The sequence below is a fragment of the Thalassophryne amazonica genome, chromosome 6 (assembly GCF_902500255.1).
Source record: "Thalassophryne amazonica chromosome 6, fThaAma1.1, whole genome shotgun sequence".
NCBI classification, from domain to species: domain Eukaryota; kingdom Metazoa; phylum Chordata; class Actinopteri; order Batrachoidiformes; family Batrachoididae; genus Thalassophryne; species Thalassophryne amazonica.
Window position 1 is genome coordinate 42,737,901 of NC_047108.1, and position 15,045 is coordinate 42,752,945.

Below are 15,045 nucleotides of genomic sequence, written 5' to 3' on the forward strand. Positions count from 1 at the left end.
ACGTGTCACCGGTAAAACCTCAATTTGCGACCGTTTAACAGCATGAACGTCCGCAAATCATCAGACAGAAGGGGTATTCCCATTCTAATCCAATTCCATTGTTTGCCCGGTTTATTTTTCTGTAGGTAATTTGGTCGGCGAGTCCTACCGTGAGGCAGCGTCACTCCAACAGCCGTCAGGGCGCGGAGTAATCCATCAAATGTGATAATCCATCAAATGTAAAAAGAAAATTCTGTATCAGACTCCACATTGATACTTTCGTATGGTAGCTTAAATTCACCCATTTCGACGGCGGCGGCAGTATGCAACTTTCTCTCGCTCTCAGCTAAAAGCGCTAACAGCTAGCAGCGCGTGCAGCAGGTGTTCTAACGAATTGTGCGTCTCATCATGTAAATCGACAGTTCCGTGACCTGACAATATTGCGCATGCATGCGCAGTTGCGCAGAGGTCAGGAAAGATATTCGACAGGAATGACATCTCATCAGAACACCAGTCAGGGTGTGGAGTAATACATCCAAATGTGAAACGGTCAAATATTTTTCCCCCGTTACCCTGATATTATACGGTCTGAAATCTCACATTATTAACCAATCAGATTTGCGTAAAAAAAATGTAATTGGATTAGAATGTGGTTTATAACCCCTCTCCAACTGATCTACCTGAAGCTTTAATTGCTGTGTACGCCAAGAAGAGATTTGACAGATTGGAGTGGGATTATCTATGTTTCATTTTGGGAAAATTGAGATTTGGAGAAAAGTTTGTCTTGTGGGTGAAGTTACTATACGTGTCTCCTCAGGGATCTGGTAGGACAAATGGCACAATTTCTGAATATTTTTGTTTACATTGTTCTACAAGACACGGGTGCCCCTTAAGTCCTCTTTTATTTGCCATTGCAATGGAGCCTTAAAGGAGGAAGGTGGAGAAAAAGCTCCAGCAGAACAACTTGAGGGAGGTGTGGAAGGGGACGAGAATCATCACTGGTCATGGTAAGAAGGTAGACCAGATGATGGAAGACCTTCATGAGCCCAATCAGCTAAACCTGTTCTTTAACAGGTTTGACAACACGATCTCTACCCCGATTATTACTACCCGCCTCCTCCCACCACCCTGCCTCCACTCCCCTCCCTCCACCACTCCCTCATCCATTACTGCAGAGGAGCTGAGAAGAAGAAGTAGTTGTCGCCTGTGTTCAGGAAGGGCTGCGGGTCCTGACGGTCTCAGCGCCAGAGTGTTGAAGAGATGTGCTTTCCAGCTGTGTGGGATTTTACAGCACATCTTCAACTTGAGCCTGAGCCAGATGATTGTTCCTGAGCGGTGGAAAACCTCATGTCTGGTCCCTGTGCCCAGGAAGAAAAATCCTAACACACTTAATGACTACAGACCTGTGGCCATAATATCACACGTTGTGAAGTCACTTGAGAGGCTCGTCCTGAGGCACCTCTGCACAGTCCTTGAATCGTCGCTGGACACTCTGCAGTTCGTGTACCAGCCCAATAGGGGACTGGAGGACACCATCATCTTCATGCTGCACAGAGCTTATTCTCACCTGGAGGAGAAGGCAGGCATCACTGTGAGAGTCATGTTCTTCGACATCTTCAGTGCGCTCAGCACCATCAGGCCTGACTTGCTCAGCGATAACCTACAGGACATGAAGGTGGAGACTCCAATGGTGGCCTGGATTATCAACTACCTCCCGCCCACAGTATGTGAGACTTCGAGACATTACATTCAGACACCATCAGGACCAGCACACGGGCACCACAGGGGATGGTCCTGTCTCGCTTTGTGTTCACACACTGTTCACACTCTACACCTCAGACTTCAAGTTCTGGTCACAGTCCTGCCACTTGCAGAAGTTTTCGGATGACTCTGCCATTGTGGGCTGCACTGGCAGTGAGCAGGAGGCTGAATACAGGTTTGAGGAGTGGTGTGGACTCAACCACTTGCAGCTCAACGTATCTAAGGCAAGGACTTCAGAAGACGCAAGACCTGCCTCAACCCAGTTACCATGAATGGAACTAAGGTGGACATTGTGAACTACTACAAGTACATGGGTGTCCACATAGACAACAAACTGAACTGGACTGTAAACACAGATACTGTGTATAAGAGCCGACTGTACTTCCTCAGGAGGCTCAGACCTTCAATGTCTGCAGAAATGTGTTGCAGATGTTTTATCACTCTGTGGTCTCTAGAGTCATCTTCTACACTGTAGTGTGCTGGGGCAGCAGGCTAAAGGCATCTGACATGAACAAATTAAACAAGCTCATCAGGACAGCTGGCTCTGTCCTGGGGGTGGAGCTAGAGTCTGTGGTGGAGGTGTCAGAGAGGAGGATGTTGAGAAAACTGCTCACCATCCGTGACAACACCTCCCACTCCCTGCATGCCACACTGATGTCCTGTCACAGCACCTTCAGTCAAAGACTAAGGGCATCGAGATGAACCACAGAAGGCCACGGGAGGTCCTTCCTACCTGTGGCAGACTGTATAACTCCTCCTCCTTCTGCAGGATGGATACAAAACGAGTTTATCAGTTACTCGGAGCTATGTGCAATACTGTTAACATCTTAAGTGTCTCAGTCATTTTGCATAAACATGATGTACCCATTGATCTCATTGGAAAGAGGAAAAGAAAAAGAAAAAAGCCATTTTTACTATTTCGGCACTCTGGCAAAACAATTTCCTTTGGGATGAATACAATTCTTTCTTATTCTTATCAATCAATTTACGGTCCAATCCCAATATATGTGGTATAGAAATGGTTTGGCGCTGAAGGTGGCGCTGCACACGGATGATCTCGTTACTTTTATCCAATCTGTTGCACTCTATCCCCACAGTCCTTTAAGTCTTAGATGCATTCGGTAAAATTTCTGAATATATCAAAGGCAAAAGAGTATCTGCTTGAAAATCTACCATCTAAGATATCTAATTCTGGCTTTGTCTATCTTGTAGTGCATATCACTGATACAATGGTTAACCTTTATCAAAAAAATTTTTTCATGCGTCCAATTTAACTGGTAGGGGTATTACTCCTAATGCCTTGACTGCCCTGTTCGGGATGTGGTCTGCTTTGCTGACTTTCTCTCCAGCCAAAAAGGACATAATAGCATTCACAGCTATGCAGGTCAGGTGGTTAACACTGCTAAATTGAAAATTTCTAACGCCATCTACTTATGCAACCTGGATTAAGGAGGGCCTTTATTTTGTCAAACTGGAAAAAATTAGGATGGCTTTGGCTAGCAATGTTGCAGCCAATGTTGTCCCTCAAAATTCTACTCACAAAACCCCATAATGACAAAATGAAAAAGGTTTTTTTTAAACTTTTTGCAAATTTATTAAAAATAAAATATTTGTATTTCTTCTGTACAGTATGATAGTTGTTTGTGTGCTGTGTATGTTTGTTTAAAATGTGAAAAGAAGAAAATAAAGTATTAAAAAGTGTCAACAAAAATACATGCATACAAGGTCTGTCAATAAAGTATAGGTCTTTATTTTTTTCAAAAACTATATGGATTTCATTCATATGTTTTTACGTCAGACATGCTTGAACCCTCGTGCGCATGCGTGAGTTTTTCCACGCCTGTCGGTGACGTCATTCGCCTGTGAGCACTCCTTGTGGGAGCAGTCGTCCAGCCCCTCGTCGAAATTCCTTTGTCTGAGAAGTTGCTGAGAGACTGGCGCTTTGTTTGATAAAAATTTTTCTAAACCTGTGAGACACATCGAAGTGGACACGGTTCGAAAAATTCAGCTGGTTTTCCGTGAAAATTTTAACGGCTGATGAGAGATTTTGAGGGGATACTGTCGCTTTAAGGACTTTTCACGGTGCGAGACGTCGCGCAGCGCTCTCAGGCAGCGTCATCAGCCTGTTTCAAGCTTAAAACCTCCACATTTCAGGCTCTGTTGATCCAGGACGTCGTGAGAGAACAGAGACGTTTCAGAAGAAGTCGGTTTCAGCATTTTATCCGGATATTCCACTGTTAAAGGAGATTTTTTTAATGAAAGACGTGCGGGCGGATTGCAGCGTCGGCTCGCAGCCGCCGCGACGCTCCGTCACAGGAAAAACACCTCTGCTGGAAGCCTTAAGGACAAGTTGGAACATGTCCAGCTGTTAAACAATTTCTCATATACTCACTCCACTGAAAGCCATCAAAAGCCGCCTGGATTTTACAAATGGTTATCAACACGGAGGTGTTTTTCCTGTGCCGCCGCACCGCGCCGGCTGCGTCCCGACGCGCGGACCCGTCCGCACGTCTTTCATTAAAAAAAATCTCCTTTAACAGTGGAATATCCGGATAAAATGCTGAAACCGACTTCTTCTGAAACTTCTCTGTTCTCTCATGACGTCCTGGATCAATAGAGCCTGAAATGTGGAGGTTTTCAGCTTGAAACAGGCTGACGACGGCGCCTGGGACCGCTGCGCGACGTCTCGCACCGTGGGAAGTCCTTAAAGCGACAGTATCACCTCAAAATCTCTCAGCCGTTAAAATTTTCACGGAAAACCAGCTTACTTTTTCGAACCGTGTCCACTTCGATGTGTCTCACAGGTTTAGAAAAAATTTTGATCAAACAAAGCGCCAGTCTCTCAGCAACTTCTCAGACAAAGGAATTCCGACGAGGGGCTGGACGACTCCTCCCACAAGGAGTGCTCACAGGCGAATGACATCACCGACAGGCGTGGAAAAACTCACGCATGCGCACGAGGGTTCAAGCATGTCTGACGTAAAAATATATGAATGAAATCCATATAGTTTTTGAAAAAAATAAAAAGGATCTATACTTTATTGACAGCCCTCGTATATGGTTACTGCAAATTTCCTTGAATTATATCATTTTGAGGCTATATCTCCCACTCCAAATGCACTCTTTCTCTCCCACTACACACAGTTAGCACCTCTTCTCTCTTGCAAGCATACTCATACTTTGACACAGTCATGAAAACCATTCCTTTTATGGCACAGACGATTAGAAAGACTCATGGAGCAAACCACTGATGTTTTTCGCAAGCAAATCGTCATGGAGCAATGGGTTTAATTGTCACACATTTTGGGGAAAACAAATTTCACCCACTATACATTACACTGAAACAAATTTCCACCAGCAAACATCTTTGATTATACAAAAGCATGAAACATTTCTAAAAGAGCTCACTGACTCTGGTGTTTTGTTTTGAATTCTAACCACAGTGAATGACGGTGGGGGAAGGGGGGAAGCACACTGACGTGAGCTTTTTAATCAGTATTTCTTGAAGCACACTTTGCCACCTCATGTGCAGTGTTCTATAGCTATGTTGGGGGTTCCCCCAATACACACAGTCTTTCAGAAATGACACAGGTTTTTCGTTACATAAAGCCAACTGACTGAAGCACGTGGAATGACGACAAATCTGTCTCAGGAGCTCAAACCTTTAATAGGAATTCTTCTCTGTTCTGAAATTGTGGCATTTAAAAAAAGCAGTATAACTTGGGATGGGAATTCATAATGCTCCTATTTTTTCAATCTAATGGAATCATAGGCCTCAGATGTAGTGATGGGAATAAAGATTTTATTGATACCATTATCACTTTTGCCCACTGTTCCAATTCTTTTTTGGTAACACTGGCAATTCCTGATCCATTTTTTTGTGTGTGTACAAAAATTAAGGCCTACAGAGGTTTTCAGCTTCAGTGCTGCTGTTTTCCTGGTTGCTAGATAGAAAATTTAACATCATGATGTTACATCTGAAATTATGACACATGAGCTTACAAGCTAGACCTGTTGGGAAAAACAAGCCAGCAACAACAGTGACTGATAATGTCTGACACAAATGTTTAGAATGGAATATATATTTACACACACACACACACACACACACACACACACACACACACACACACACACACACACACACACACACACACACACACACACACACATTAAAACTCACATGTAATGGCTTCAGATAGACCAGTAACTTTTGTCTGTTATAATCGAAATCTGCGATATTTATAAAATGGAGTGGCCTTTTATTGTGGTCAGCCTAAGACACACACAATCCGGTTGTTAAGCGCTGACGTAACGCATCACGTGATAAATCTGTTTCCGGATCCAAAGACCTCCATGTTTACAATTAAAGTTACGTCTGTTTGATCCTTAAGGATTTACAGTTTAAGTTTAGTTTGTGTTTACATTGTGCGCAAACCTCCGTCCCTCCCTTCTCTGTCTCCACCTCGGTTAACCGGATTCATCTGGTTCTATGGTCAGAACACTTAATAAAACTTTTTTTTTTCTTTTACTTTCCATATTTTATTATGCACAGGTAAAATATACATGTCTATTTGTTAATAAAAAAAATATTTATTACAATAAACAGGACGTTAAAGTGCAAACTTCACTTTCTCCCCAAACGACATGAACAGGAAGTGATCGCAGCTCGCAGCAACTCCCACTGAAAATAATGGAAAAACAACCTGAGCGTCTGACATTTTTACATAAAACAAACGCAGTAACAACGTCTAAAAACCCAGTTAATATATCCAGGAGAGGTTTAGGCACAATATACAAAGCGTTTTATGTTGCGATGTTAATGCTGTTGTCCGTGTGCAATGGTGTAAGTGCAGCCTGATCAGATCGTCTCAGTGCAGTTTTCAATGTTAATGACAGCGCGCCTTTTTTGTTTGGAGCCGGAAGTTGAAAATCACATGATGCGTTACGTCACACTTAACAACCGGATAACCATGCTGTCAGCATCTTGATATGCCTCACCTGTGAGGTGGGATGGATTATCTCGGCAAAGGAGGAGTGCTCACTAACACAGATTTAGACAGATTTGTGATCAATATTTGAGAGAAAGAGGTCTTTGTGTATATTGAAAATGTTTTGGATCTTTTACGTTCAGCTCATGAAAACGGGAGCAAAAACAAAAGTGTTGCGATTATGTTTTTGTTCAGTGTTTTTAATAATATATATATATATATTATATACACACACACATTTTGTGCATGTGATATACTTTAATACAGGCTTATTTGTACATCTGGTGAAAAGATAAAATAATATACTGTAGCTTATTATATATAGTGAAAAGTTATTTTTACTAAATAACTATTGTGAAAGTAAAATTCATATAAGGGCAAGGTTCTAGCTAAGATAAAATTTTAGCATAGTGGTAATGTCGAGGGAGCAAAGCGACTGGGGGGGATGGTGTGGAAGAGGGGAAGCTTTTGAAAATTCAAGCTAAAAATTGGCCATTCTAGGAGTACCCAAGGGGGAAAAGCCAGGTACGACAGCCCAAGTCCCTTCATCATGTCCAGAAGGCTGGGGAAGTTTGTTGAGTGGGCAATCTCATTCTGGGGTAGCCAGTACATGGCCCTCAGGGAGGCAGTCGGAGTCCGTGGACATTTTTAAGTCAAGACTTAAAACCTATTTTTATTCTCTTTCTTATGAGTTTTTTTTTTATTTTGTTATGATTTATTCTTTTACTTCTGTTTTTAATTAGGTATTTCAAATTTTTTTATTTTTATTTATTTAAATTTTTTTTATGTTGAACTGTTTTGTGTGAGGCACCTTGAGATGGCTTTTGTAATTTGGCGCATTATAAACTGATTAAATTTAAACTGAACAACATTTTATTGAGTCTTAAAGTAAATAAATATGATATTGCTTACTGGATCCTTAAACTCTGGACATAATAAACTGTACATGGTGGATCCTTGATCTCTGAACATAAACAGAAATAAAATCTGTTAGTTTTTGTCAAAAGCATTTCCTTTCAGACATTATTATTGGCATGAATGTCTTTCCATACCTATGAGCTTAGCTCTTGCAGCTGTGCTGCAGGTCAGGTTTATAAAGAATGCAGGACGTCTAATTTTGGGAGGAAAAAACGTTTTAGTCGATTGTAGTTTGTCTGTATTGCAAGGTTTTTAAGAGGTGTCATTTTATTTAAAGCGCCGATTCGTTTTGAAGTTATTAATTCCGAGCGGACTCTGTCTCAGCACAGAGCCGTGCAGTGTTTGAAGCTGTGCAAACGGAACGGAGGACAATTCTCATTTCTCGACTGCAACAAGACAAGAGTCCCAGTTAGTGACTTTAATCCACACAAAAGTGACTCATGATATTTTAATGGCTTTCAGAGGGGTTAAGAAGCGGACTTACCGTTTCTGAAGAGCAGTGAATCAAAGAGCCACGAGCCATTGAATCGAAGCATTGCTTTGCCAATGCTTCGATTCACGCTTCAAACTGGAGTCGCGCTGCAGAAACGGTTGATTACAGACGCTGTATTAAAAATAAGCGTAACGGTCCAAAATAAGCGTAACGGGCTGTAGCACAAGTTTGCGCTTGCTAGAACCCTGTAAGGGGTTAAAATTCTTCTGATCAAAGCTGAAAAGAGCTGTGACTCTTTAAAATAAATGCACACTCGCTGCATGTCGGTGCGCTCATCAAACGCCCTGATCGATCAGTCTGATCAAAGCTGAAAAGAGCTGTGACTCTTTAAAATAAACGCGCACTTGCTGCATAAAATAATAATAATAATAATGATGTTAAATGACTCTGTTTTTGAGCCGCACCACACCATGAAGTAGAGAACAGAGCGCACTTCCACAGAAGCAGAAAATAGCACTGAAACTGGTGCGGCATGGCACACGCGACTGTGTGCACACATTAAAACGCGAACACATGCAGCTACAAGTATGAACGAACACTGTTAAAGGCTGAGTACGCGCGTATTTCGGGCGTATTTAAATGAAACAACGCTGCAATGAGCAGCTCTACGAATACGCCATTGTGACAGGGGCTTAAACTTGAGGAGACAATCAGCGAGTATGAGATCTCAATGGTACTTCACTCCCTGTGTGCTGCTGATTGGTCTCTGTACATTCCAACAGACAAAGCCATTCTGATGCATGCAATTAAAGATGCGAAGGCAGAGCGCCTTGAAGTTGCCCCACAGTCTGACCTGGTACAAGGAGATCCTTCGGTGAATGTTCTGATAGTTGATGCAGTGGGTGTCCTTCAGAGTATGACAAAACACGAACCACGCTAAAGCTATGGGATCTTCATGATGAATTCAACAAATGCAATGAAAAGATGATGGCTAGCTACAATGACAGTCAAGCTGCGTTTGATTGATACATGGATAAGTCACTAAAGAATGAAACTCAACAAAAGAGATCAACTACCGCTGTGGAATACAAAATCCATCCATAAATTAAGCTAACCATGTTTATCCAAAAACTTCTCTCTGCATCTTCTACCATGAAGCAGTTTACTGGCTACAGATTTCTTGACAAATATGGAAAGGACAGTTCTTTTCACCTAGTTGTTGTTTGCAACAACATAATCAAGAAACATGATTTCATACAAGAGCACAATCATGAAGAGGCTGACACGCTTAACCCTAATCAGGTCTTAGACTCCGATGCCTCGTGAAAGATATATATTTGGTGACCCAACACTGATAAGCATATTCACATCATTGAACATCACAAATGTCAGGGCCTCCTTGGACTGCGCAACTTCTCTGGTGATGATCAGGGTGGCAAACTTGTTGGAAACAGAATTTTCAGTTTTGCAAATGCCTTTTTTTCTTTTAACAGACGAAAAAAAAATTACCTATTTACAAATACATATTTATTTGTAAAAACCAACACACGAGTTACAAATCAGAAATTTGTTTGTGGATCACAAAACACGTATGCAAATCAAGGACTACTTGTAGATCACCCTCTGTGCATTGCAGGTATTAATGAGACAAATTTAACTCTATAAATAAGTGTCTTTTCACTTAAAAAAGTAAAGATTTGCATGTACAGCACACGCTGTCTTTAATGCAGGTGCACTGTTCATCACTGCTGCAATACATTATGGGAGTTTGGGGTTTGGGTTTTTTATTATTATTCTAGTACATGTTAGTTTAGCAGTATTATTAGTGTTATAGATTTATTGTGTTTTTATAGTTTCAAGGAGTGTTGTTAGTTTGGTGAAGAGTTATGTTGTGACCAAAAATGTGCTTTGCATTTGATCTCTTGTGCCACTGTCTGTGTTGCTGTATGTTAAAACTAAATGACACTTTTTTGCAGCAGCAGCAGCTGGCAGCCACCCCGTCCCCTTCTGCTGAGGGAGGGCTGAGCTTCTCACAATAGCCTGACTGTTGCAAAACACGCAACTGGAACAAATGTTTGATTTTAGGGTTTACAGATGTTTGTGACCATTAAGCTTTACTCTCTATGCCAGCAAAACAATGTTAGCAGACTGAAAGTTAGCAGAAGCTAATTGCTCTGCTGATAATTCTTAAAGTTAGTTGAAAAGCTAATCCGCTAAGGAAAAAGATAGCTTTGCTAATTAGTGGTTAGCGGATCTGTGTCCACCACTGGTTATGAGTAAGTTTTTTACAAGTTAAGAGCATGTTGAAGCACACCGATGTACGTCGTAATACACAGAGTACCTAAAAGATTTGGGGGTATGATCAATATTTTCGACGTATGCAAGCGTATGACTCACACACCTGGCACATGCGGGACATAAGTTGTAGTCAAGTTATGTGAGTGTCGATACACGTTTCTTGTAATTTACTCATAAGTTCAACTATGTCCATTAATACTGTCCAATGATTGGCTGTAAGCTGCAGTCCTCATGTAAACAGACTGTTTTGAATATTAGTTCCACCATTGCTACTGAGTAAATATAAAATCTTAATATTACCGGTTTGTTTCAGTCAGCTTCATCATCACATCCTGACAAAAACCTATTCACATAAAGTGTCCTGATTTTGGAAAAGAACATCTGAAAAAACTTTAGTTCCTTGTCATGGCTGGAAACGTAGCATTTTAAAGCAAGTCCCTCGGTGGTTTTCAAAGTTGAAAGAGTCACAGCTCTTCATTCATTCATGGCAGCATTTATCACACACATCAGTCGACTCATCAGCAGCCTGCACATGATGAAAATAAATCCTATGATCCACCAAGACTAAAATAAAATAATGTTAAATCACTCCGCTTTCCCTCCATGTGGAGCAGAGATGCTGCGCGACACCATACGCGCGCTGGATGACGTGCTCATTAATATTTAAGTGTTCCGTCGGCCAAACAAAAGGGTTCTGCCAGCGGTAGAAATGCAAATAAAGCCAGACTTAACCGTTCTGACCCGCACTACACCATGCAGTAGCGACCCAAACCACTTGGTGGAAATGGGACTGTCAGCATATGCTGGATAAATCATCAAAGTGTGACAGCTGCATAATTTATTAGAAGTACACCGGCATTTTTAATATGGACGGCATACGCTGGCTCAATCATCAAGGTTGGAGAGGGCCTGACGATGTCTGCCGCATGGGCAGTAATTGAGCTCATCAAGTGTGGCTGCAAAGCAGGTTGCTCAGGACAATGCAGCTGCTCAAACAATGATCTGCCTTGTCCTCCTGTCTGCAAATGCCATGGTGGAGACTGTGAGAACATCGTAAGGGAGGATGCATCTGGACAATGACTCTGACGATGAATAGATAACCTTGAACTTCATAGGTTTGGGGTGTCTCTAGGATCCAGTGGTGAAGAGGAACCACACATGTATGAGGTAAATCAAAAATAAAGGCTAAAAGACACTTCTACTTGCTTTGAATGTATATATCATAAATCACCATACCTACAAAACAACAGTAAGAAAATTAGTTGAATAATGGCATGAAATGTGCAGAGGAGGGGCCAAATGGGCCTCCAGGCAGGTAAGAAATCTAAAAACGTGGTTTAAAAGTACAATCACCTCAGTATACTTACAAACCTATGGGGAGGTGATGGTCTAGTGGTTAAGCATTTGGGCTTGAGACCAGAGGACCCTTGGTTCAAATCCCAGCCTGACCGGGAAATCACTAAGGGCCCTTGGGCAAGGCCCTTAATCCCCTAGTTGCTCCCGGTGTGTAGCGAGCGCCTTGTATGGCAGCACCCTTACATCGGGGTTAATGTGAGACATTATTGTAAAGCGCTTTGAGCGTCTGATGCAGATGCGCTATATAAATGCAGTCCATTTAAACCTACACAATGTCTCTAATATTACAGAAATAGGTAAATAGACAGAAATAAGTGCATGTTTAGTTTAGAGGAAGAAAAACAGAAATGACAATAATAAAATAAGATAATTCAACTCTGTATTTCTAAAAACCTACAAAACAACTCTAATTTTAAGAAAATTTGTCAGTATATAGTGGCAATATGTGAATTTTGTGCTCTGAGGGGGCTATTTAGAAGTGACCCCCACAGGAAGGAAAGGAGGGGTCAGAAAATTTGAACTTTGTCATTTTTGCAACAGTTCGATACCTACTGAAGCCAAAACAGAAGAAAAAAATGATAATGACAGAACAGTTATAAAAAGTCCTCAGCTGGCTCCTGTTATTTTTTATTTAGTAAGAGTACATTCTGAAAATTTTAGACCAAGTGGTACTTAGCTCAGCAACAGCAAGGGAAACTGACATATATTAAACATGACAACGCAAAGAACAGATTTCACAATCTTTTCCTCCACAGCAATTAATCATGTATCGATGACAAACCAATCCATCATGCATTTACAGAAATCCTATGAATATCAGGTGCACACATTCTGCAGTGACAGGTTTAACTGACCTGTGATGCCTCCAGCGGTCCATTTCTTGCTGGGCAGCCTTGCTGGTCTTCAGTCTGACTGGAGCTACAATAGTGATTAGACATGGAAGCTGGTCCGTTTACTAATCCTTGTAAGGAGTGGTTCTCCTGGGCCAACCTCTCCACTAGATCCCTGGCCTCTTGGAATCGACAGCTCAGAAATTCTCTTTCCTCTCTTGTCCTCCGCTGCCATTCCTCCATCTCCTCACACCGTTGCCGCAAGGCTAGATTGCTGCGCCGCAAAGCATCTGTAGGCCATAAACATGAAAAAAGAAAATGGGCAATCTGCTCAGTCAGACAACATCTGATGATAATACTGATTAAAAATAAACATCTGCAACAAAGCTGTCGGATGTTTTTAACCACTGTGGATTTAAGAAATACATTAAGAAATAAAATTAAGTCAGTCTGCAAACTTTAAATTTGGAAGCAAAATGTTCAGGCAATACCAACGACCTGCAAATCCATGACATGAAGTGCAACTGTGACTTCATCAAACATGCACTAATACGTAGCTTCAATCTGATTGTGCTTATGCCCCAATAACGGAGTGAATTGCAAATTTATTCTGCTTGGTTATTCACCTTGATGGTGAGAACAGCTTCTAAAAAATGAAAATGCTAGAGAAAGACAAAATAGTTCCAATATGCCAATACATGAGAGAAGTGTTCATCTTTATGTTCTCTACGGATAAAAAAAACCCAGGTTCACTCAAGCCAACAGAGTGGACACCCATAACCCGGAATAATGGATGTACACTCAACAAAAATATAAACGCAACACTTTTGGTTTTGCTCCCATTTTGTATGAGATGAACTCAAAGATCTAAAACTTTTTCCACATACACAATATCACCATTTCCCTCAAATATTGTTCACAAACCAGTCTAAATCTGTGATAGTGAGCACTTCTCCTTTGCTGAGATAATCCATCCCACCTCACAAGTGTGCCATATCAAGATGCTGATTAGACACCATGATTAGTGCACAGGTGTGCCTTAGACTGCCCACAATAAAAGGCCATTCTGAAAGGTGCAGTTTTATCACACAGCACAATGCCACAGATGTCACAAGATTTGAGGGCGCGTGCAATTGGCATGCTGACAGCAGGAATGTCAACCAAAGCTGTTGCTCGTGTATTGAATGTTCATCTCTCTACCATAAGCCATCTCCAAAGGCGTTTCAGAGAATTTGGCAGTACATCCAACCAGCCTCACAACCGCAGACCACGTGTAACCACACCAGTCCAGGACCTCCACATCCAGCATGTTCACCTCCAAGATCGTCTGAGACCAGCCACTCAGACAGCTGCTGAAACAATCGGTTTGCATAACCAAAGAATTTCTGCACAAACTGTCAGAAACCATCTCAGTGAAGCTCATCTGCATGCTCGTCGTCCTCATCGGGGTCTCGACCTGACTCCAGTTCGTCGTCGTAACCAACTTGAGTGGGCAAATGCTCACATTCGCTGGCGTTTGGCACATTGGAGAGGTGTTCTCTTCAGGGATGAATCCCAGTTCACACTGTTCAGGGCAGATGGCAGACAGCGTGTGTGGCGTTGTGTGGGTGAGCGGTTTTCTGATGTCAATGTTGTGGATCGAGTGACCCATGGTGGCGGTGGGGTTATGGTATGGGCAGGCGTCTGTTATGGACGAAGAACACAGGTGCATTTTATTGATGGCATTTTGAATGCACAGAGATACCGTGACGAGATCCTGAGGCCCATTGTTGTGCCATACATCCAAGAACATCACCTCATGTTGCAGCAGGATAATGCACGGCCCCATGTTGCAAGGATCTGTACACAATTCTTGGAAGCTGAAAATGTCCAAGTTCTTGCATGGCCGGCATACTCACTGGACATGTCACCCATTGAGTATGTTTGGGATGCTCTGGACCGGCGTATACGGCAGCGTGTACCAGTTCCTGCCAATATCCAGCAACTTTGCACAGCCATTGAAGAGGAGTGGACCAACATTCCACAGGCCACAATTGACAACCTGATCAACTCTATGCGAAGGAGATGTGTTGCACTGCATGAGGCAAATGGTGGTCACACCAGATACTGACTGGTATCCCCCCCCCCCCCCACAATAAAACAAAACTGCACCTTTCAGAGTGGTCTTTTATTGTGGACAGTCTAAGGCACACCTGTGCACTAATCATGGTGTCTAATCAGCATCTTGATATGGCACACCTGTGAGGTGGGATGGATTATCTCAGCAAAGGAGAAGTGCTCACTATCACAGATTTAGACTGGTTTGTGAACAATATTTGAGGGAAATGGTGATATTGTGTATGTGGAAAAAGTTTTAGATCTTTGAGTTCATCTCATACAAAATGGGAGCAAAACCAAAAGTGTTGCATTTATATTTTTGTTGAGTGTATTTACAACTTAAAAAAATATAAATGGGAGTATACTTTATTTTTTATGTCAA

At 41.9% G+C, this 15,045-nt stretch overlaps 1 protein-coding gene across 1 annotated transcript in view; it reads right to left on the bottom strand.

The window, feature by feature from the left end:
• ikbkg (inhibitor of nuclear factor kappa B kinase regulatory subunit gamma) overlaps nt 1–15,045 on the bottom strand; it is a 111,756-nt gene that overhangs the window by 78,348 nt on the left and 18,363 nt on the right. The window contains exon 3 of the mRNA XM_034172075.1: nt 12,591–12,856. Within this exon, the coding sequence (XP_034027966.1) occupies nt 12,591–12,856 (266 nt within the window). The remainder of the gene's footprint in view (nt 1–12,590; nt 12,857–15,045) is intronic.